We start from the raw sequence: 22,862 nt of genomic DNA on the forward strand, positions 1-22,862 counted from the left end.
TCAAACGTCTGTAAAATTTCCCAGATTTGATAGAATTCCTGCCTCAGACAGGCATTGCGCATGCACAGTGGGGTGGGCAGATATTGTTGGGCAGGTAAGTAAAGTTAAATGAAGGCAGCGTATTCATCAGTGTACCTGTGATGTAAAGGCCCCCATACATAGAGCTGACTTGTCCTAAGGACAAGTCGGACCCAATTCTCCTCCGAGCCGCCCGGCAGCTTCCCGGGAGGCTCACATACGATGAGGACTAAAAAAAAATAACAGGGAGCTGCAGGGCGGTGAGGAGCAGTGGGGGCGGGTGGCTGGGGAGGAAGCAGTGGGGCAGCAGCTCGTTACCAGATCAGTGCTGGGGCGGGCGGCGGTGACCATCACTCTCACTCTCCACTGTCCATGTCCAGTGCTGTAGCGGGCGGGCAGCCGCGGCTATTACATCTTTAAAATAACATGTCAAATGACTGCCCCGCTAATGATTGGCTGAGATAGAGCACTCTTAGCCAATCAGTGGCCTCCCTCCGCTGAGACTGATGCTCACCGCCGCCCGCCCCAGCACTGATCTGGTAACGCGCTGCTGCCCCACTGCTTCCGCCCCCACTGCTCCTCACTGCTGACATCGTATGTCCCGCCGGTCCGACCCCTGGACCCCATGTCACGAAGAACCGATTTGATCCGATTTATCGGGCAGATTGATCGCAATCGGAACGAAATCGGTCCAAATCGGCTTGATGTATGCCCACCTTAAGTCTTATTTATGTAGCACACTTTCTCCATCAGGACTCAAGTTGCTTGATGTAAATAAAATATACTGCCAGCAAACAATAACTAGCTAAATGGATCCCTCAAGGTCTAATTTTGACATTTTAGCATATTTGCTTTGTCAACAGCCTATATATGTCAACTGTCAGAAATATTGGCACACACCAATTCAATGCCCTTATTTAAAAATAATCTGCATTGTAAGCTCTTATTTTCAACAATCCACATCTGTTCCGACTGTCGGAACGTTTACTACAGACTGCCAGCTGGTGTTTCCGACTGCTGACAATGAATTTGAATACATCCTTAATAGTCATTGAGCTCTTTACTAAGCACAGAATGAACGATGCACACCTGTAAAATGAAAAATCTAGAAATTGATGTGCAATACCTTTTTGCAAATAATGACCAATATCTGCTCTCTGTGCATCTTCTTTTTTTTTTTTTTTTTTTTTTTTTTTTTTTTATATCCCTTGTCGTCATGTCTTGTGAAATTCATGAACAATGTAATGGAGTCCATGAAAAATTGTCTCCTTGGAGCTGTAGTCTGGGAATGTAGTAAACCATTAGGTGAATGCAAGGAAGGACTGTTACAGAGGCTGTAGGATTCTAGCACCCTGCACCTAATTGGTGGTATGGGAATCTTTAATTTCTAAGGGCAGAATTTTAGAAGTGAGGTATCGCTGCAGCTACTGTAACTGTAGATACATCACGTATAAAATGTTGCTCTTAGAAATTAAACGATGCCCTTACTGATTCGGTGCATGGGAACTAGAAGGAACACTAATACAATGCCCTGATATTGGTCATGGAATATGTTTTTTGTTTCCATGTGTAAATGTGTATATTTTAGCTGCTGCTTGATTGCACAGATGGATAGACATTTTCCTGGAGCTCTTGACCTTTGTGTCTTTTCGATAATTTTTTCTTTCATTCTTAAGCCTCATACACTAGGTGATATTGTTCACAATATTATTGTCAATATAGCCCTGCATGTACACTCCCTGTCATTAATGACCACCTCCCTCATCCAGAGTGTCCGGATGAGGAAGGTACTTGTTAACAATGACCATGCTCCCCCGTCGGCAAGTGTTTATGGGGCTTTAGCAAATCATGCTCTGGATTAAAACAGGATGGTATAGTAATGCATTTCCGAAGATTTTCTAGTTCAAATTATCTATTTTTCTTCTTGATTTTTTTTTTTTTTTAATAAGGAAGGTCGTCATTAACAACTGCCATGCCCCCCCCCCACCCCCACCCTACTCTCTCACACACACACACACACACACACACACACACTCCTGCAGTTGCTCACCTCGGAGCTGGTGTGTATGCACTTGCTGATGCCTGCCCCCAGCCTTGCGAGTCCACCAAACCCAGCCTTGCAAATGGTTGGCTGGAACCACCCATTCGCAAGGGCGACTTGCTCGCAGGGGTTTGCCAGTGGGTGTACACAGTAACATCCATTCGCAGGGCACAGGGAACCTCCCACATTGGTGACCATCGAAAAATGTGGAAGGTGCACGCTGGGAAGGAAATGGGCAGGCAGCTGACATCCGTTGATGCTTCTCCAAGCTGACCGGTTTTGATTATCTTTCTCAAGACATCCTTGAGAAAGATGCTGCAGGTATCGAAACCGGTCAGCTTGGAGAGGCAGATGACGATTCTGAGGACCCTCACTGTGTACCAGCATCCAGGGACACCTGTTTTGGTTATACATCTGCTCATTTTGTCTGCATTTATTTGTAGGCAAGATTATATGGTGAGAGTCCTTTGATTTAAATCCTGCTCTTTATTTTATACATTTTCTATTAAAGAGGTTATTGCACTATGGTATATTTCCTATCCTTTTGAGCATGGGTCCTCAAACTGCGGCCCTCCAGATGTTGTGAAACTACAATTCCCAGCATGCCTTGCCACAGTTTTAACACTCCCTTATAGGAAAACTTTTGAGTAACCATATTTCTAAGGAAGAAGGAGGAACCAACCCATTGGTGACGGGTTATGTCCCTCAATTAAACGCATCTGTCTGCTATCCTGGTTGACATATATTATTGGTACGAGCCACAGATTATACCTATTTCACAAAAAGACCTTAAGTGTTACACATCTCCTCGTTTGCTTGCAGTGATTCCACGGGCACTCTGGGACTAGGTTACGCAGCATAAGCAGTCAACCAGAATCGGGACCATTGTACCTATAAAAGCTAAGCTTGTGACTGGTAATAGTCTGCTACAGGAAATCTGGAATATAGTCTGAACTGGGGCTTCTGACTAAGGGGGTTATTCTGATTCACTCAGAAAGGCACAATCACTCTCTAATGGACAAAACCATGTGCACTGCAGGTGGGGCTGATGTAACGTGCAGAGAGAGTTAGATTTGGGTGGCGGGTGAACTTGTGATATCTATATTGCAGTGTAAAAATAAAGCAGCCAGTATCACAGAAACAATAAAACACCCAAATGTAACACTCTCTGCACATGTTACATCTGCCCCACCTGCAGTGTGCATGGTTTTGTCCATTAGAGAGTGCTTGTGCCTTTCCGAGTGAACCAGAATAACCCCCTTTAGGTGCCAATATACTTATACATTTTGGGCCCTCTTCAGCTGATTCCGATAGAAGGGACCAAGAAAACTGGTAAAAAGTGGCAAGATTCTGATGGAAGGGACCTAGAAAACTGGTAAAAAGTGCCCAATGTGTCTAACTTCTGATTCTGATCCGATGCCCTATCCCGTGCGCATCAGATGCAGAGATCGCAAGTGTTGTATGCAAGATTTATTGGATCTGGCAGCACTTGCTTGTGGTTGCGTACGATACATTGGGGCACAGGTATTAAGCCTTGACAAAAGATAAATGCAAGGGTGATTAAAGAGAGATGAACGTCCAGCCAATCATCTCCTTACTGACTTTTTTCAAACACGGCCTATATCATGGCAGTTAGGAGGTGATTGGCTGGCTGTTTATCTCGCATTATCACCCTTGCATTTATCTATTGGTAAGGCTTTCTACATCTGCCCCATTGTATGCTAAAGTACCGCATTCAATGTAGCATGTGGTCCAGCTGCCTGGGAACCCGACGGGCTGCATGCGATACCTCGGAGTAGTGTATGGTCAGCTTCAGTGGGATCCGTTATGCTTTTATTTTTATTTGAAAAATGACATTCCTGCATTTGTGAATACATGGGTATTTATCAACTGACTTCAGTAAAAATTCTAAGCCATAAGCTTTTCTAACACCTTGAAACACTGAATGTCATCTTTGCTGTTTTAGATTAGTTTATCTTTACATCTCCACACCACACGTTCTGCTGCACTTTATAAGTGTACAATTACTCTGACCAAAGTTATCTTGATTAATTGGCCATATTGCAATGTTCACCGTTGGCTTTCAACTCTGTTTATCTCTCTGCCCTTAGTGTTCAATTATCTGTGGGTATTGCATTCGTTGGCAGAATGGTTTCTACAGCTTGTAGCCTTAAAAAAAAAATTACAAATGCTTTTTCTTAATCTTTGAATGTTTTCTGTTGGATATCTATTACAGATAGAAATGGCTGGAATTTAGGATGGTCCTGCCAGATGGATTATATGGTTGCTATGGAGACAGTTGCACCATAAATGAGGCCCCAGCTGAGGTGTCTCTATCATTTCAAAGAGCTCTTTGATGCTTAACCCCTTCTGTATAAGCCAGATGTACATAAAATAATGATTTTCATTTATTCCTACTATGTTGGCTACCGTTTCTAAGGATGTTGGCTGATCTCAATCACTAATAACATTGTACAACTAGTATACTAGGATAATGCAAAAAATATCATATTCAATGCCTGACCTATATAACTTTTAGATATGTTTTTTTTCCCCTCTGTCCAGAAACACAGTTCTCGTTTCTATAACTAGCTCTCCCTTGTTTTCTGACTAAATGCATTTGCTTTAGCTAGTACTGTACGTCAGGGTTGACATTTTTAAATAGAATTTCAAATAAGGTGTGGGGGATATAACTCTGCAGCTACATTTTGTTGGGGAACTTGCTTAATTTAGGGGGAAAGAGGGGTGACATGCATCAGTTTTCCAAAAAAGGGGAGGTGTTCCTCATAGCAACCAGTTACTGTAAATCCTAAATATCTATTCCAGAAAGTAAAAGATAAATTATAGCTATAGTCTGGTTGCTGTGAGCATTACTTTTATTTATTTATTTATTTATTTATTTTTTTTCTCCCACTTTTTTAGAATCAGATGTTGTGTTTGCAATATTGCAAACAGATCAGTCATCTGATTATGCATGTATCTAGACAGCCATCGTCAATTACTGTTTATTGTTCGAATAGAGAAGATATTTGAGGGATTTTAATACTTGAATTGTGAAAGTGGTATAAACTTGCTCCATAAGAAACACATTGAAAACCCGGATCCAAGCCACCCAGGTTGGACCCTTTTAATTGCACTTTTGACCTGGGTTATTGCCGGGTTTGCAGCTTTTCAGTCATCCCAGGTCAGCCATTAAATCACCATGTATGTCATTTTAAATGGACTATTTTGGGGCTCAGAAAGATGACAAGCCAGAAGGACAAAAAAAGAGGGTATTATTACTATTATTATTTATTTATTTACAGTTTCTTATATAGCGCAGCAGATTCCGTTGCGCTTTACAATAGTAGACAGGGTAGGGCAAGCTCGCCACATTTCACCGATCATGGCCGACAGAGCACAATGCTGAAGCCCTGACTTCATGCTTGCTTCTACTTCAGCCAGTGAGAGCTATTTTAGGAGGGGGTTACATTATTGGGCAGATAGGGCTTTTACCCGACAACAGTATCTGCACAGGAGGCGTTCTCTTATAACCTCATCAGTGACCGCTGCCTGCCAATCTCTGCCTCACACCTTATTCTCAGCAACTCCTTCACCTCTCCAGGACTCCAATGTGCCATGGCTTTGTGTGCAGGAAGTAAGCAAAATCCTCTCTGTACTCTCCTCTGCAATCTTGTGTCTGGACAGCAGCTGCTGATGTCATCAGACACAGGATGAGCAGCCAATAAGCAGTTTACAGTGAACCACGGGTTGAATAACCCGGGTTTCACCATTTAAGGGCCATTTTACCTGGATCCAACCCGTATATAACACTGCTTATATCCTGGGTTGAAATGCCAGGTTGCTCAACTGGGAATGTTTAATAGTGGTGCATTTAGAGTCCACCTCAACCTGGGTTATGCAGCATCAACTCTGCCATAACATGAGTTCTTTTGGCAATGTGAAAGGAGTATACATATCTTTCATAAACTAAGTGGTCTTGATTTATGGAGATGCAAACAGAGCAAAATATCTGGCACATTGACTAAAGTGTAGCCATGATATGTGTGCTCCCGCTTAATACAGGGGAAACGTGTGTGTTTCTAGACAAGCTAAAATGTTGATTTACATTTTTATTAATGGGATAAGAGCATGTCCACTTCTTCAAAACCTTACACGACCCTCATCAAACCCTTTTTTAATTTAACTGGTGACTTGCATGTATGCAGTAAGTTACCTTATTATCTCTTCAGCAAACCAATGTGAATATCACTTGTCTCTCCTGTGAGCAAATGAAGATAATCAATGCGTTTTACATGCACCATTTATGGATATTATGGTCTCTGACAGCTTGGATACTGATGCAGATTTCATATTTATACAGCCCAGTGAACACTTGTAGCCCAGCAAAATGCAAATGAGTCATTACCCTTCTCCCTCCAGCAGGTTATGTTTCCATCTGTCTTGTCCCCATGTTTCTGTTTTAAATAATTCTTCCTATCGCCTCTTCTTCCTTTTTTTTTTTAAATAGACCATTATTGTTCATTGACCTAAAAGCCTTTGGTGATTGCAGCTAATGGCTAACCTTTTATTTTAACTTTTTATCTCTGTGCATGTAGATTACAATGTCCTATCGGTACATTACTACTTAAAAAAAAAAAAAATATATATATATATATATATATATCTATCACTAGAATTTCACAATCACACAAATAGAGGGAAAAACATACAGCAGTTTATAGATTACAGCAAAATGCAAATATCATATGCGATGATGCAATCCTTAGGGGGGTATTCAATGCTAACATTAACGACAGCATTCAATGCTACAGTAAATGAGTGCATTGAAGGGTGTCGGATCGGATCTGTTTTCTCGGAAACGGACGCAGATTGTCGCAGTTTTGTCCGTTTTCCGTCAATTTACGGACTTTCCGACACTCCAGAGTCAGTACATTGAATACTGATTGTCGGATCAGTCTATGAATGGCCGGGATTCCGACTGTTGGGACGTTCAGACAGTCGGAATTCCAGATTCAATAACCCCTATATATCTCCCTGGTTAAAAATAAGACATATCTGTACACTTGGTTATTGTATTCCTGCCACGTGTGCCCAACCTATCCTGTTGTAGGGCTGGATTTATATAATCTGCTTGGAATATGAATAGTGGTTCAAATGTTTATTATACAAATTATTGGTATTGGGCTTCTGAACGATATTGATGCCAATGTCTTCTAGTGTGTATGCCTATTATCCTTAACGATGCATGCAGCATTAATGATATTGAGTTCGGCTGAATATGCAGCTCAATCCCCCAATATTGTTCATGCCGTTTGTGCACATTGCTCAGTGTGGATGTGCGACAAACGCCATGGAGGATATATCCCCCTGTAGCATCGCCTGCCACTCACCTCCGGAGGTCCCTCCCTGCTGCCGCCACTGGCCTTTCGAAGGTTCCTCCCCTCTGCTCAGCCCGGAAACTAAAGTGAAACAGGCTGGAGCTGGGCAGAGGAGCTGCTGCAGGAGAATGGGCTTCCCTTCTGGTAAGTATAGGAATGCCACTGGCCACCAATGTTTAATTAAAAGGGCACTGGCCACCAATATTGGTGCACTGGCCACCAATGTTTACTTAAAAGGGCACTAGCCACCAATGGCTCACTTGCCACCAATTTTATTTAAATTTCAGGGTTTCATACCAGACCATTGTTTACATGTGCAGTCACTGAAGTGTCTCAGAAGATTGGTGCCAATATCTTTTTGTTTTTCATGTCTTTCATAAAATCTTTCAGTGTGTATACACATGATCTTTCATGAGCAGCTCAAGGGAAATTGTTCACAAATATCTTTTGTCATTCATATCTTCTAGTGTGTATGGGCCTTAAAGGTCCATACACACTGGGCGACTATGCCCAGTGTGTATGGACAGCGATGACCGCAGTCATCGCTGCGGGGAAAGCCGCTCAGTGCACACACAATGAGCTGCTTTCCCCCTGCCCAGCGCTGACGGAGGGGGGAGGATGGCGTTGCATAGCAGAGTGCTATGCAAAGCTGTCCTGAAAGCCGCTCATCTGCTGGTATAACCAGCAGATGAACGGCTTTCCCCGTGATGTTGCGGGAGCGTGCAGCAGCATTCATCGCCAAACAATACACAATGGGCGACTTTGAGCTGAAAGACACTCAAACCTGCTGTTTTGAGTGACTTTCAGCTCAGTTGCCCAGTGTGTATGGGCCTTACCACATGCAGCTACATATCTGTGCTAAGCTATTTTGCAGAACAATTCAACTAAGTAACACAAGAGGAGGGCCTCACAGGGCGAGGCCATGGAGTGGTTATAAAGATCAAATCACTCATTCTGTACGCAAGCAACATTGTGAAGTTGCTTGCTAACCAATCTGACTAGATTTTGACTACATGTAAACAAGATCTAGTCAGGCAAATCACCATTGCTTGGGAGTATACAGCAATCCATGCTTAATTTCCCAGCAATCTAGGTAGATTGCTTAGAAAACATCTTCAAATTGCCTTGTGTGTATGCCCATTCAGTGCTAGATTTACTAAGCGTCAACTTTTGAATTTATCCCTTTCATGTGTAGAGGTCCCTGCAATGGAGAGCTGATTTTAAGTCATTATCTTCTATAGAATCTTTCTTGACCTCACTAGTCGTTGTCTTAGGGTGGGTACACACCAGAACGATTAGGGCTCTGCTAACGATCTACTAACAATCAGGATCGTTCTGGTGAGTACCTGGCCTTAGTATGACACCTACAAAAATAGTAGTTAGTGCATGAGTCTTCAAACTGTGGCCCTCCAGATGTTGTGGAACTACATGTCCCAGCATGCCCTGACAGTTTTGGCATGCTCTCATAGGAAAAGATGTGGCTATGCATGCTGGGACATGTAGTTTCACAACATCTGGAGAGCCACAGTTTGAAGACCCATGAGTTAGTGTTAGCTTTTTAATTGCTACTAAAACAATTCAAAGATTCAAAATGAAATGGAAAAGATAGCAGTAGTAATATAATCAAATTCAAGGAAAATTATTTTTAGGGCATGATATGGTAGATGAGTTCCTTTTCTTTCACAGTTCTAACATCCACTTCAATGGACATTGTGCAATACTGACTGGGTTTTTTTTATGTGGAGGATGGGGGTACGACAAGCAGAACAAATTAGAGCCATACCAGACATTTTTTTTTCCTTTCCTCATTATACCTTTTTGAAGACAAATTAAAAAAAATTTACAAATACTGTTCTACAATGATAGGGAATTGTTTTGTGTTGCAAGTATGTGTTACGTCTTTCATTTTATAGAATACACAAGTTTTGTGTAAGACTATACTTTCATGGATCATTTGAATAGTTAACATTTAGAGCACATTTCCCCAAAAATTTTGTGTGTATTCTTATAAGCCCTGAAAACATAGGGAGGTATTCAATCCCGGGTCATGACAGTCGTGCCCCAGTCCTGTTCTCGGTCTGCTCGACTGCATCTTGACAGGCAGGATTCACTGACCCGCACGTCGAGTGCCGAAAAGGGGTCGTGGCCGCGACAAACGGCTGTGGATCATCTATTCTCGGCAAAATGAGCCCAACCGCTTTTAAAGTCAGGACTTTTTGCCAAGATGCCTGTTCAATGCTGTCAGGAAAGACCACATTGAATAGGCGGCTGCCGCTATTTCCCAATCCCATTTTTTTTTTTTTTATATTGCATTAGGTTATAATGCATAATACATTATGCATGAAATGCATAAACCACCAATAAATTTATTGTGTGTAGGTCTGTTAATGTTTAAAAATTTAAATTTTAGGCCAAAGACTGAGGGGGATATTCAATCTCCGGCGAGCACCTCCCATCGGGGAGATGCCCGCCGGGCCCTATTCAATGCTGTCTTCCCCGACAGCATTGAGCAGGGTATCTCGGCAGAACGAGCCCGACATCACTAGCTGTCGGGCTCGTTCTGCCAAGAACAGCCGGGAAGTGACGAGCTGCTGGCTGCAGCTCGCCTCTTACCGGCCGCAACTCGCGGCCACGCCCCCTTTTCGCTCCCCGGCAGGCGGGACATTGAATCCCGCCTGCGTGTTCTCGGTCGAGCTGACCGAGAACGGGACTGGGTCACGGCGGTCGAGCAAGCTCAACTGCCGTGACCCTGACATTGAATACCCCCCTTTACATCCCTGGGTCAGCTCTGGTAGACTACTACTACTGCTGCTTTTTTCTAGGTGTCGCTAATAATGTACTAATGCTGTTTGTTAATGAAAAGCATTGTTAATATTGGCATATTTCTGGTTAGGAAGTCAGATTTTTTGAGGCATTTCTAGTATTATAAGTTTATTACCGGCTTTGCTATTAATAGACACTATGTCAATAACCTACATTTTAATGTATATAACTTTATTACATTTTCTGGGGCATTACTAAACAATGAATAGATGGTTAGTCAAGTCTCAAAATAACTAACTAAAGCTGTTTTATGTATACTTTTAAAATGTAGGGTACACTTATTTCTTGCAACATTTTTCGTGCGGGTTGTACATGTGCTTTAAGCTTAAAGGTTCTATAAGATTATGCAGTGCTTTTATGATGATGTTGAAGAATCTTCGGTACTTGTGTAGTTTCACGGCGCCAGCATGGCGCCGTGCTACTTCCGGGTTCTACGCTCGCCACAAACTATGTTTAAAAAAGTAACTTAACTCCATGCCAACATGGATAGTTCATACCTCCACTATCCACGTTGGCATGGAGTTGATTTTAAATAGCGTGGCGAGCGTAGCGAGCCATCGAGCCCGCAGTGTGGGCGAGCAAAGCGAGCCCCGCAAGGGGACTCAGATGCACGGCGCCATACTGGCGCCATGAAACGACACAAGTACCATATCTTCATATATACATACTAGACTGTTTGTTTGGGTGTGTTATATGGTCCCAACAGTTGGGATTCCAACAGTCATTAGCCGGACGTCGGGATCCCGACTGGCCGTACTCAGACAGCGGGGCAAGCACAACAAAGCCCCTCTTAGGGCATGGTGTCTCGCCACCTATTGTATTCTCCCTCTATAGGGGTCGTGGACCCCCACGAGGGAGAATAGCTGGTTGCCGTCGGGACCCCGAGTGTCGGGGTATTGACTGTCGGGGTATTGACTGTCGGGGTATTGACTGTCGGGGTAATGACTGTCTGGATAATGACTGTCTGGATCCCGACTGTCGGGAAACTGTCCGGCACCTGACTGTTTAGAATGAAGGCTGTCTGGATCCCGACTGTCTGGAAACTGTCCGGCACCCAACTGTTTAGAATGAAGGCTTGATCCAGACTGTCGGGAAACTGTCTGGCACCTGACTGTTTAGAATGAAGGCTGTCTGGATCCCGACTGTCTGGAAACCGACCGGCACCCAACTGTTTAGAATGAAGGCTATCTCCTTCTTCTTTTTTTTTTTTTTTAAAGCTGAGCTACTACCTACAATTTGAGGTTACACTAACTGTTTTTCAGACTTAAATTAATTGTGCAAAATATGTATATATGTATTCCAATTAAAATCTTGTAATTTTCTCTTTTTGAATTTCAGCTGAAAGACGAAAATTTGGTAATGGACCGTGGAAATATCATAATACCTTTTTTGCCAGTGGAACAAGAATCATGGCGCATGACGGCTTTCTAGAATTCTTAGCATGCATTGAAACAGCTGGATTGTACAGTTATGGTTTTCTCTGCCATTCTTACACCTGCTCATCCTGTGACATCATACAGTACATACATTCTCTATGAAAATGGCTATACAAACGTAACAACATCTTTTCCTTCATTTCGTGGCAACCTGGATCTCCCACCAAAATACAGTCCAGTTGCAATGACCACAACTGGCACCTTACCAGTGAACACAACCGCTTCTACTACATCGGCAACAAAAGATGTTTTTCAGACCTTGAATTTACCCATTCAAATAATTCTCTCTTCTGTGATGATTATTATTCTTTTGCTGTCATTTCTTGGAAACTTTGTAGTCTGTCTTATGGTCTACCAAAAGGCTGCCATGCGATCTGCAATTAACATTCTTCTAGCAAGCCTGGCATTTGCCGACTTACTGCTTTCCATCCTGAATATGCCATTTGCGCTTATAACCATTATCATAACAGAGTGGATATTTGGGGAAGTTTTTTGTCGGGTATCTGCCATGTTCTTTTGGTTGTTTGTAATAGAAGGTGTTGCAATCCTGCTTATAATAAGCATAGACCGTTTTCTGATCATTGTTCAGAAACAGGACAAGTTAAACCCTTACCGTGCAAAGATTCTTATTGTGATTTCATGGGCAACCTCTTTTTGCGTAGCTTTTCCTCTCGCTGTTGGTAATCCACAATTGCAGGTACCTTCTAGGGCTCCACAATGTGTGTTTGGCTACACTACTAATGCTGGTTACAAAGCTTATGTAATACTGGTGGTTTTAATTTTCTTTTTTATTCCATTTATGGTGATGCTTTACGCTTTTATGGGCATATTGAATACTGTGCGCCACAACGCAGTTCGTATACACAGTCATCCAGACAGCATATGCCTCAGCCAGGCAAGCAAACTAGGTCTAATGAGTCTTCAAAGGCCTTTTCAAATGAATATAGACATCAGCTTTAAAACTCGTGCCTTCACTACCATTTTAGTTTTGTTCATCGTTTTTATAGTTTGCTGGGCACCATTCACTGCTTATAGCCTTGTTGCTACATTTAACAGAGACTTTTACAACAAGAACAACTTTTTTGAGATAAGCACTTGGCTCCTTTGGCTTTGCTACCTCAAGTCTGCACTAAACCCAATCATCTACTACTGGAGGATTAAGAAATTCCGTGATGCTTGTTTAGATTTAATGCCCAAGTACTTCAAATTTTTACCCCAGTTACCTGGACACACAAGACGACGGATCCGACCTAGCGCCATATATGTGTGCGGGGAACACCGATCTGTAGTGTAAAATATATTAAGAAATTTGTTCTTATAATGACTGCCATGACATATTTTGTTGTGTGTTTAAACTGTTTCCTCTTTGCAAAAATCGATGCATTCTCTGCCAGTAAGCAATGTAAACGATAAACATGTTACCTCTAGCATTTATGGTAAATCCATATCTGAGAAGTACTTTGTCAGGTTAATGCTTACCAGACCTGCAGTTGGTGTTATTGCAGGCACTTTGTATGCTGCTACAATCTGTGGATGTGTCATTCATTTTATTTTTGTCTTGAAACAAAAGTTGCTGCTTTTGCTATTAGATTTAAGCCAAAAACTGTAGCTGAAGTTTTGCAGGATAACTTTTAGGTTTCAGTACCCCCCAATGTCCATTCCCTTTTAAATGTCATTTGCTGGATGGATAGAGTTATTTGAAAGGCTTTTCTGTGTCCACCACAGAGCCACTTTCCTCCTGCAGATTAATGAAGATGTTGGTGCACTTTATCAGGACTCTTCTCAAACATGTGTTTTGGAGTCGAAATTTTAACACAGAATGTGTGCGTGTGTGTATAAAATATATATATATATATATTTTTTTTTTAGTTTGATACTGTAATTACATAACAATTGTGCTGTGCCTGAAATATGTAGGTACCTCCTGTTATTATGGTTTAACGTAATATTATAATCAGGACTTTATTACGAAAAAATACATTTTGGTGCCAACTTAATAGCTGCATTTCAGTGAAATGGTAAACTACTTTCCACTTAAAATTTTATGGCTATCTTGCCAGAATTGCACCAATTCCTTTAAGCTCATGGTCTGCTATGTATCTTATACTTTATTAATGTTCTGTATCCTACATGATCCGCAATCCATCCTTTTGCAGCCGCTATGTGATATTATATTGGATTCTAAAGGTCAATCCCTTATAATTGCGTGTTGCTGCCTAAGGAGGTGATATGCACAAAGCATTTTTTCCTATGGTAAAAGAACTAGGACAGATTTTTCCATAAATACCATTGGCAAGTGTACCACCGAAATGTTATGGAAAGTGCAGCATTCCGAATCTCTTTGAAGTGTGTTGCATGGTAACATAGCAGTAAAGCATCTAAAGATAGCACATTTATTTTTGAAATGCAGAAACCTAAAGGATTGACATTTCTGAGAAAAGCATTGCGTCTGTGATCAATCCAAACTTTAGAACAGAAAAGCTTTCCCAGTGAAACTGCATGTCTAATTGTTAAACTCCTTCTTGCAAAACAAAATCATACAAATAAGCTATCCTTTTAACTAAACTTTCAACCATATACATAATGTATAGCCATTTACAAACTGAACATAACACTAAAGGGGGCGTGTGTGTGTGTGTTTTCAAAAGGGTTCTACACACGTGAAGATGTGCTGACCATTCCGAGTGTTGCTAGATTGCTAAGAATGGTCTGCAAGATCACTCAGCACACAGTGATGTGCCAGGGCCAGTGTTCACTGGTGAGAACACTGGCCCTGACCAATTTTAGTAATCACCTGCGATAGCATCGCGTGTGGCCACGCATCACTATTGCCCCCACACACACAGAGGGATGTAGGGGCATTTTCTAAGTGATCTAGTGGGATCGCTTAGAAAATGCCCCTAAATCGCTACGTGTGTAGGCCCCACTGCAATTCTAGCCATTTAGATAGGAACTAACGAGCATGTGTTTACACAGCATTGCTGGGATTTAATTGGGTACTTTTGTAGTTTCACGGTGCCAGCATGGTGCCGTGCTACTTCCGGGTTCTACGCTAGCCGCAAACTATCTAAAATAAATTAACTTAACTCCATGCCAACATGGATAGTTCATACCCCCAATATTCATGTTGGCATGCAGTTGATTTTAGATAGCGTAGCGAGCGTATCGAGACACCGAGCCCGCAGCGTTGGCGAGTGAAGCGAGCCCCACAAGGGGACTCGGACGCATGGCGCCATGCTGGCGCAGTGAAACTACGCAAGTACCTTTAATTGATACAGAACCAAGTATGAGAGTAAGGGGAATTTCACGGTCTTTATTCTATGTATCACTTTGACGTTCAATTAGATGTTCCTTCCCACAAAAGTTCAACTATAACGAGCAAAATGTACTATATCGTATGAAGGAACCCACACGGTACATTTTTTGTGCTTAATGCATTTCGTTCTACATCGCATCTACTTCAAATTGCATGCGATACATGAAATCGGCATGCGATTTGAACTAGATTCCATCTAGTACAAAAAGTACTGCATGTACATACTTTTTTGACTTGCAGTATGTGATGGCGCATCGCAAGCCAAAAGAAACTGTGAACTGCATGCGATGCATTTTGAACTGAAAAGATCGAAACGCATCCGACCATCGCACCGTGTGGAGGCACCTTGAGAAGTATAGACATGAGTGTCGTCGCTCTTGCAAGGCCAGGTATATCCCTTCTTGTATTTATGCCATTTCACTGCTTTATCTAATTTGTGTAATCATATTTCAGTTTTGTATGTCTGGAGAAAAGTAGGTGCTCTGTAGGCAACACCCTGAATTATTACATTTGCCATTGGCAATGACTACTGCATATACACCTACTCTAGACCTGCAAATACATGCTCTTTCCTGTACTGTCCGGTGCATTGGTGCAAAAGTGGGCAAGAGACATGACCAGGAACACTTGCCCCAATGTTTTACATTGGTTACGACTTTATCGCTCACAATGATAAATACCCCCCTTGGTACTCCTTAATCATGAATGCATACAGTTTGTGGCCTCTTTATGATATACATTATTTCACATGACAATCATCACATTACACTCTGGCTGTTTCGGGAGATTACTTGTACAAGGACATAGATAAACTATAGTTTTGTCTGAAACTTGCTATTTCACATTTTTTTTCCAGCGGAATTATTAAGCCTGTATGTTAGGGAACTATGAATTTAAAAAGCTAAAATCATGCTGCAGACAGAAGTATAGGTTGACAAGATATCAGAAATGTATTTATTTTTTTAATCTCTGAGGCCTAAATACATGCATAACTTAGATCTTAAAGGGAAACCAAAATAAAATCAGGTTTAGTGTTGCCCAACCCAACAGGGAGTCCGATGCAAATGCCAACACTGTCCCATCTATAAACAGGTCCTACTTTTCAGATTTGGAGGCACATGCAAACTATCGTTTAGCTGTTATAATTGCCCATGAAAAAAAAAAACCTTTTAATACAAAATGAATCAAAGGTTAAAGAAAATACCCCAGCATTCTGGTATGGGGTTGTCAATCCCCAAAAGTGACAGTGATGGACAGTGTAATGCAGTAATCCAAAAATATTTTAGAACCACAATGAAAATTTCTGTAATGTGCCACAGGTTCGTAGAATAAATAAAATTAACATTTACATGCGACTAACCTAAATTCCTATGTCCGTTCTAAATTCTACATATGGGCTTTTTCCATCAGCATGTCCATAAAAGGTCAGTAATTAGCAGTAAAAAAGGTACAGGGTGAGTAAAAAAAAACCCTCCCAAGAATTGAAAGGTTCACTAAAAACATTTTTTTTGTTTATAATCTAAAAGCGCATGGAATACAGAATTTATTTTCATTTGGCTTTGAATATATTGTCCAGATGGAGGCCTCTGTGATACATATTTGTTATCATTTACTGAAGTTTTGCATCACTTGGAAATTGGTGTTATTTCCGTCATCACAGCAGTTTCTTGACAAAGCTCACTTTAATTTGTCTGGTTATGATAACCAGCAGACTATTTGTTACTGAGCTGAAAACAATCCTCATTTAGCTTCATGAAAGACCTCTACACAGCTAAACAAGGCCATCTGAAAGCTTTGGTCTAAAAACATCAACCAAGAACAATTCGGGAACTGAAGGCTGCTAGATGCCTAGAAATGATATTATGTTCAAACCCAGTTGAAAATAAACTGTACTTTTAAATTCTGTGCTAGTTTATCAATGGTATTTACTGTAAATTTTCTTTAAAATCTGGGAGTCCTTCAGCAATCAAATGGCAGATTAAAAATAGACGATATTGTTACCGATCTTATTGTGCATACTGTTCAGTGTATAAGAACAATAATGTGCGCTCCTGCAGGTCGTTATCAATTCCTTTTCTTGTCTGCACATGCAATAAGTTTGCCTACGTCATTTATAACTAGTTGGGTATTGTTCAGTGTGTACTAACAATAGATACATTTTTTATAAAACAAGATGTCAATGGGAAAGCAAAATTTTTTATCTTTTGAAATATTTTGTGTATGCACTATATCGTTCATTCTGTAGCCAGGGACATTTTTAACGATATTGTTGTCTGCCTTTGTCACATAGGGGTTTATTCTAGTTCATTCTTTCTGACAAAATCCTTCTTAGATGGACAAAACCATGTGCACTGCAGGGGGGCAGATGTAACATGTGCACTGCAGGGGGGCAGATGTAACATGTGCAGAGAGAGTTAGATTTGGGTGAGCTATTTTGTTTCTGTGCAGGGTAAATACTGACTGCATGATTTTACACTTCAATATAGATCTCACTTTGAAGAAAAACCCCACCCAAATCTAATTCTCTCTGCACAAGTTACATCTGCCCCACCCGCAGTGCACATGGTTTTGTCCATCTAAGAAGGATTTTGTCAGAAAGAATGGACTAGAATAACCCCCATAGTGTGTTCAGGGCTTTAGATACCTTGTGGATTTATTACTGCCACCTATCAACCTCTGTTTAGTTGTGATTTACTCTGTGAACCTATGGCACATTTACAGAAATATTTTTTAAAAATTGGTTACATATTGGGGTTCTAATAAACTTGTTTTGCAACTTTAAACTGTCCATCTTCTCATTTATAATTTGTGTTGTGTAACACTGGTATCTTTTATCATTAGTACAAAATACCTGTAGCTCTTGCCAATTAAAACAATTCATCTGCACTTACTGCCACCCCTTTAGGTTACGTACACACTGCTGTGTGCAATATTATTTTTAATGCAGGTAAAATGCATAGAAATTCCTTTTTGGGTATGTGTTCGCTTGATATGCTTCAATCTACTTTTTAGACATGCATCTGTGAAGAAACCAAGAAGTTTTTTCTTTTTCAAGGAAATAGTTACAAACTATACTCCACTATGTTAACAGAGGCAATGACGCACACCAGATGCCGTGAAATAGAATTAACAATTTAGAGGCACATAAATATGTTGATCGTATGTATGCGTAAAATAAAAAAACTGGACTTGCAGTACATAACATTAACAAGTTAACTTGAGTTAAAAATGCATGTGAACTGCATCAATTTGATGCCAGTTAGTGTGTAGCCTAATACATATGGGAATTATAAAAGCTATTTGTCCAAAGAACTATTTTTAAGTTTGTTCCCTGATTGTAATTTTATTTTTTGACCAATAGTTTGTATGTTGAATAAAAAAATAATTTAGAATTCTAGTGAATTAATGCCATATTTACTTAGGACTTAAAACTGTCAGAAGAGCATGAGACCGTGACTATAGTACATTAAGGGAGTACATTGCTGTATATGAACATTATAGAGTAGAATTGATAGAACTAGGTTTGATGTGTGTAGTTGAGCCGGTTTTGTGTTATTGTGTCTTTCTTATTAAGGCATATCTCTCTTCTGACCTGCAGGCCACGGTCAGAAGAGAGATATGCCTTAATAAGAAAGACACTAACACAAAACCGGCTCAACTACACACATCAAACCTAGTTCTATCAATTCTACTCTATAATGTTCATATACAGCAATGTACTCCCTGTGCTGTGTTTTACAGCAATGTACTCCCTGTGCTGTGTTTTACAGCATACATAGATATACTTTCTGTTTCACTGGAAATTAATTTGTATTTTATAGACCTTTTTTATATGAACTGTGGTTGACCGACTCCTTGCAAACAAGCTAGCTTACTTGATTACACTGCTCACTTTATCAGTCCAGTGTATATTTTTGATTTGCAAGAACTAAAGCCAGTTATCTCAGGATATGTAATTTTCAACTAGGAATTAATTTACAGTGAAAAATAATTGTTAAATCAATTTACAGTATGGCTTTTAGGAGCAGTAGCTTCAATTAATGTTCCCCAGCATCAACTTTCATCACATTTGCTCTCATAAGCCATTTGATTTGCAAAATGTATACAGTATGTCGCCCGGAACTTTTGAAACCGAAATGTTCATTTACAGAAAAAAGTGCTGAAGATATAGTATATATGTGTGTGTGTGTGTGTGTGTGTGTGTGTATATATGTATGTATGTGTGTGTATATGTATGTATATATATATATATATATATATATATATATATATATATATATATATATATATATATATTTCACACGCTGCCTCCAAACAAGCAAATTAATATAACCTATATAATGAGTCACGCATGTATATCATATTTCTGTTAACTCGTATGGGGCCTACACAATTAGCATTTTCCGGGCATTTTCTAAGCGATCTCACTAGATTGCTTAGGAATGCCCCTACATCGCTCTGTGTGTAGGGGAATAGCAATAACAATGCACGACCCAGTGCAGAGCTATTGCCCATGCGATTATTATCCAGTAGGTTTGATAAATGTATAATGGCAGGTGTCAGGGCCGGTGCTCTCATGGAGAACACTGGCCCTTACCGATCCCTCAGCGGCATATCTCTGCAGCGTGATCTAGCATTGAATCTCCCCAGTGTTTAGGACCCATTACCATTGACTTTACATATCAAATACTTTAGCAAGCCCCTGTATATGTATTTAATAGGCAACATAGTAATGCATTACTTTTTTTTTTTTTAGGGGAAGCACACACACCTAGTGAGTTATGGTTATACTGGTTTGCACAACATCCTCTAATATGTGTTGAAAGTGTTAAAAGATGGGTTGCTGTAATTGCCTATATGCTGAAGTGATGCTGCACTCTGCAATGTGATCCAGCAACTAGTAGTAGAGTGAAGTTATTGTCCTATTACTGCCTAGGATATGTTGGTTACAGTATATTAAGCATACCTCCCAACTCCTCTAATTTAAATGAGAGATCTGTCATGCTGTAGCCCCGGCCGTCCAGAAAAGGGATGCAGCCTAAACGGTGGGTGTGGCCTAGCATCACTGATGGGTAGAGGGGGCATGGCCTAGCTTTGCAACCCCCATTTTTATTATTTTCGGGGGCATGCAGGGACTAAGTAGTAGCCCCTGGCCCCCTCCCTGCACTGAAGAAATGCCATGCACTTGGCGCTGCATCTTTTCAGTGATCACCGTCTGTCAGAGCAGCACAGCTGTGATCTCCGGCTCTACCCAACTGCCCCCCATATCTGCAGGACATTGACACCCACAGGAGGGACAGTTTCCAAATCGAGAGACTGTTCCTCTGTAATCAGGACAGTTGGGAGGTATGTATTAAGGAACTGTCACTTTTTATATGGTCATACCTTGTTCATGTGGTGCTCTTGAAAAGCTATTCATTTCACAAATAGAAAAAGCTGCAGGTGCAGGAGTGTTCTAGTAAAACAAGATATGCAATTCAAATAACTGAAAGATTAATAAGGTTAACGGTCCTTTGCCACTGCATTCTTTATGGTCTCACTTCTGAACATCTGATTTTCACCCTCTCCATTGATGGAGGGTTATGGTCGACATGGTTTTTGTGGGGTTTTTTTTTATTTATTTTTTATCCCCATCTACGTGGACACAGATTGGGAAAGGTAAAGTGCCCGAAGAATAGCAAACGAAAGCTGTAAACTAACTTGGGGTCCATGTAGTCGGTATTCCACGTTTGCTCTCCAAAGAACCGTAGAATTTGATGGCAAATAAGGATCACAGCCTATCTAGTTTGCCCCATTTTTTTTTAATTCTTTTATCATTTCAACCCTTGCAATGTTTTGGGAACTTTGCTGTATCCTATCGGTGCCTACATGGATGGTAAAGTATGAAATAGTAAAAAAAAAAACCTCATGTTGACCATTGTCATGATGACCTTGTTAATGTTGATTTATATGGTGTTGACTTATTGATTCAACCTATCGACATGATACCTGTGTCAGAGGGTAAACTACATTAGTCTACTAATTTCTTATGATCCCTTTGGCCAATTGCTTCACTTAGTCTCTACCTATAAGGGGAGTTTTCTAAAATACAGTTCTGTTAACAACTGATGTATAATATTTGAAGGTAAATAAAGTTAATGCAAAAAATATATATTTTTACTTTTAAAACCACTTTCTAAATCACTTCAGTTTGAAAAAAAAATTCCATTCTATCCATGAAACCGAAAGACTCTTTATTTGACACTGAAGATAACTGGGACATACGCTGTGAGATTTGACAGTGCATGTCACCTGACCGTGGCGCTTTGTGTCAAGGAGGAGTCATTACCACCTTCATTTACATGTAAGGAATGGGAAATGCCTGTTTGTTGGCCTCGGTAGAACTTACGCTGCTGGATGTTCTGGCATGTTCAACCAATATGATCAGATCAGCCGCATGCACACTATCATTATTTTTTTTTTGATCTTGGGCAAAATGTCCAGATAATCATAGCATGTATGTCCAGCATACGGTTTGAAAGGTAACACAAATAATGTTGCAATGTGCCGCTGTTCCATTCACAGCATTGCTCAAAATAAACTGCCCCATAATGTGACCCAATTATAGAATGAAACCATATGTAAAGGAAAAGGGTGATGTTGCCTGCAATATGTAGTCAAATTCTGCCATGCTTTATAAAGCAAAGGTTTAGGGGGGTATTCAATGTTAGGTCACTGCTGTTCTGCTCGACCGAGAATTTGCAGGCGGGATTCAATGTGCTGCCTGCCGCGGGATAAGGAGGCGTAGCCGCGAGCTGCAGCCGGGAGCACGTCCCGGACGTTCTCGGCAGAACGAGCTCGACTGCTTGTGAAGGAGTCTTTCTGCCAAGATTCCCTGTTCATTGCTGTCGGGGAAGACCGCATTGAATAGGGCCCTGCAGCCATCTCCCCCGTCGGGAGATGGCTGCGGGAGATTGAATATCCCCCTTATTGTTTGATGTTGCTCTTGGCAACATCATGTTTTGTCCTTTGCAGTTATTAATAAATGTCCATAAAATGTATATTTTTCTTTCCAGCAGGAGAGGTTGTACAAATGAGCACACTGTGTCCTTATATGTAGAGATAGTTCTTAGGCCAAATGTCTGAGTCTTTGAGCAATTTGTCTTCAACTACAGCCGCACAAAAGTAAAAACTGCACAGTAACAGGAGCCAATAGTCTCTCTTCATAGGTGTCGTGCATTGTAATTACTTTCCAGTGCTAAATTTTATTTTTATTTTTTGGTTGCAGTATATTCAGTTCATCCACTTTTGTGTTCAGTTATAAAATATATTTTTTTTTTTGCAAATGCATTTATCTTGCAGTAATTACCCTTTATTATGTCAAAGAACAATGGGAAACTAAATTGTGTTTTATAATGTGTGGGGAAAAAACTTTACTTTTTAGTAATGATGTTGTTTACAGCTTATATTTTATTCTAAGGTATATATTTGAAAAAATAAATCACCGTGTTACCTTATGTATTTATTTATTATACATTTTGAGTGTGAGCTAGGGAATGAATGTATTTTTTGTTTCACTACTAAACTTTAAGAGCTCATGTATCCGATGAGCAAAATGAAGCTGCTGCCATTAATGAATTTTTGGGTTGATATTCATGTAAATATTGCATGTTTTAGATCATTGTATATTTCTGTATAAATATACATTTACGAAACAAAATTGCGTTGTCCTTTTTTTTAAGCATTTACATGTGTAATTTTAATCTTAACATAAGTATAAAAATGTGAATATTTTAAACCCCTTTTTCTTTAATATGTTGATATATACATCTAGATAGGTTGGGCAATGAATTAGGAATTTTTGTGTA

General features: G+C 40.4%; 1 protein-coding gene across 3 annotated transcripts in view; it reads left to right on the plus strand.

Annotated features, from left to right (window-relative positions):
* GPR63 (G protein-coupled receptor 63) overlaps positions 1 to 17,798 on the plus strand; it is a 43,522-nt gene extending 25,724 nt beyond the window's left edge. For all 3 annotated transcript variants that reach the window (XM_083177017.1, XM_083177016.1, XM_083177018.1), the window contains one exon: positions 11,602 to 17,798. In XM_083177017.1, coding sequence (XP_083033143.1) covers positions 11,734 to 12,993 — 1,260 coding nt within the window. In that variant the 5' untranslated portion in view covers positions 11,602 to 11,733 and the 3' untranslated portion in view covers positions 12,994 to 17,798. The remainder of the gene's footprint in view (positions 1 to 11,601) is intronic.
* Positions 17,799 to 22,862: the final 5,064 nt, after the last annotated feature.

This window comes from Crinia signifera, chromosome 3, assembly GCF_055691185.1.
Source record: "Crinia signifera chromosome 3, ASM5569118v1, whole genome shotgun sequence".
Taxonomy (NCBI): domain Eukaryota; kingdom Metazoa; phylum Chordata; class Amphibia; order Anura; family Myobatrachidae; genus Crinia; species Crinia signifera.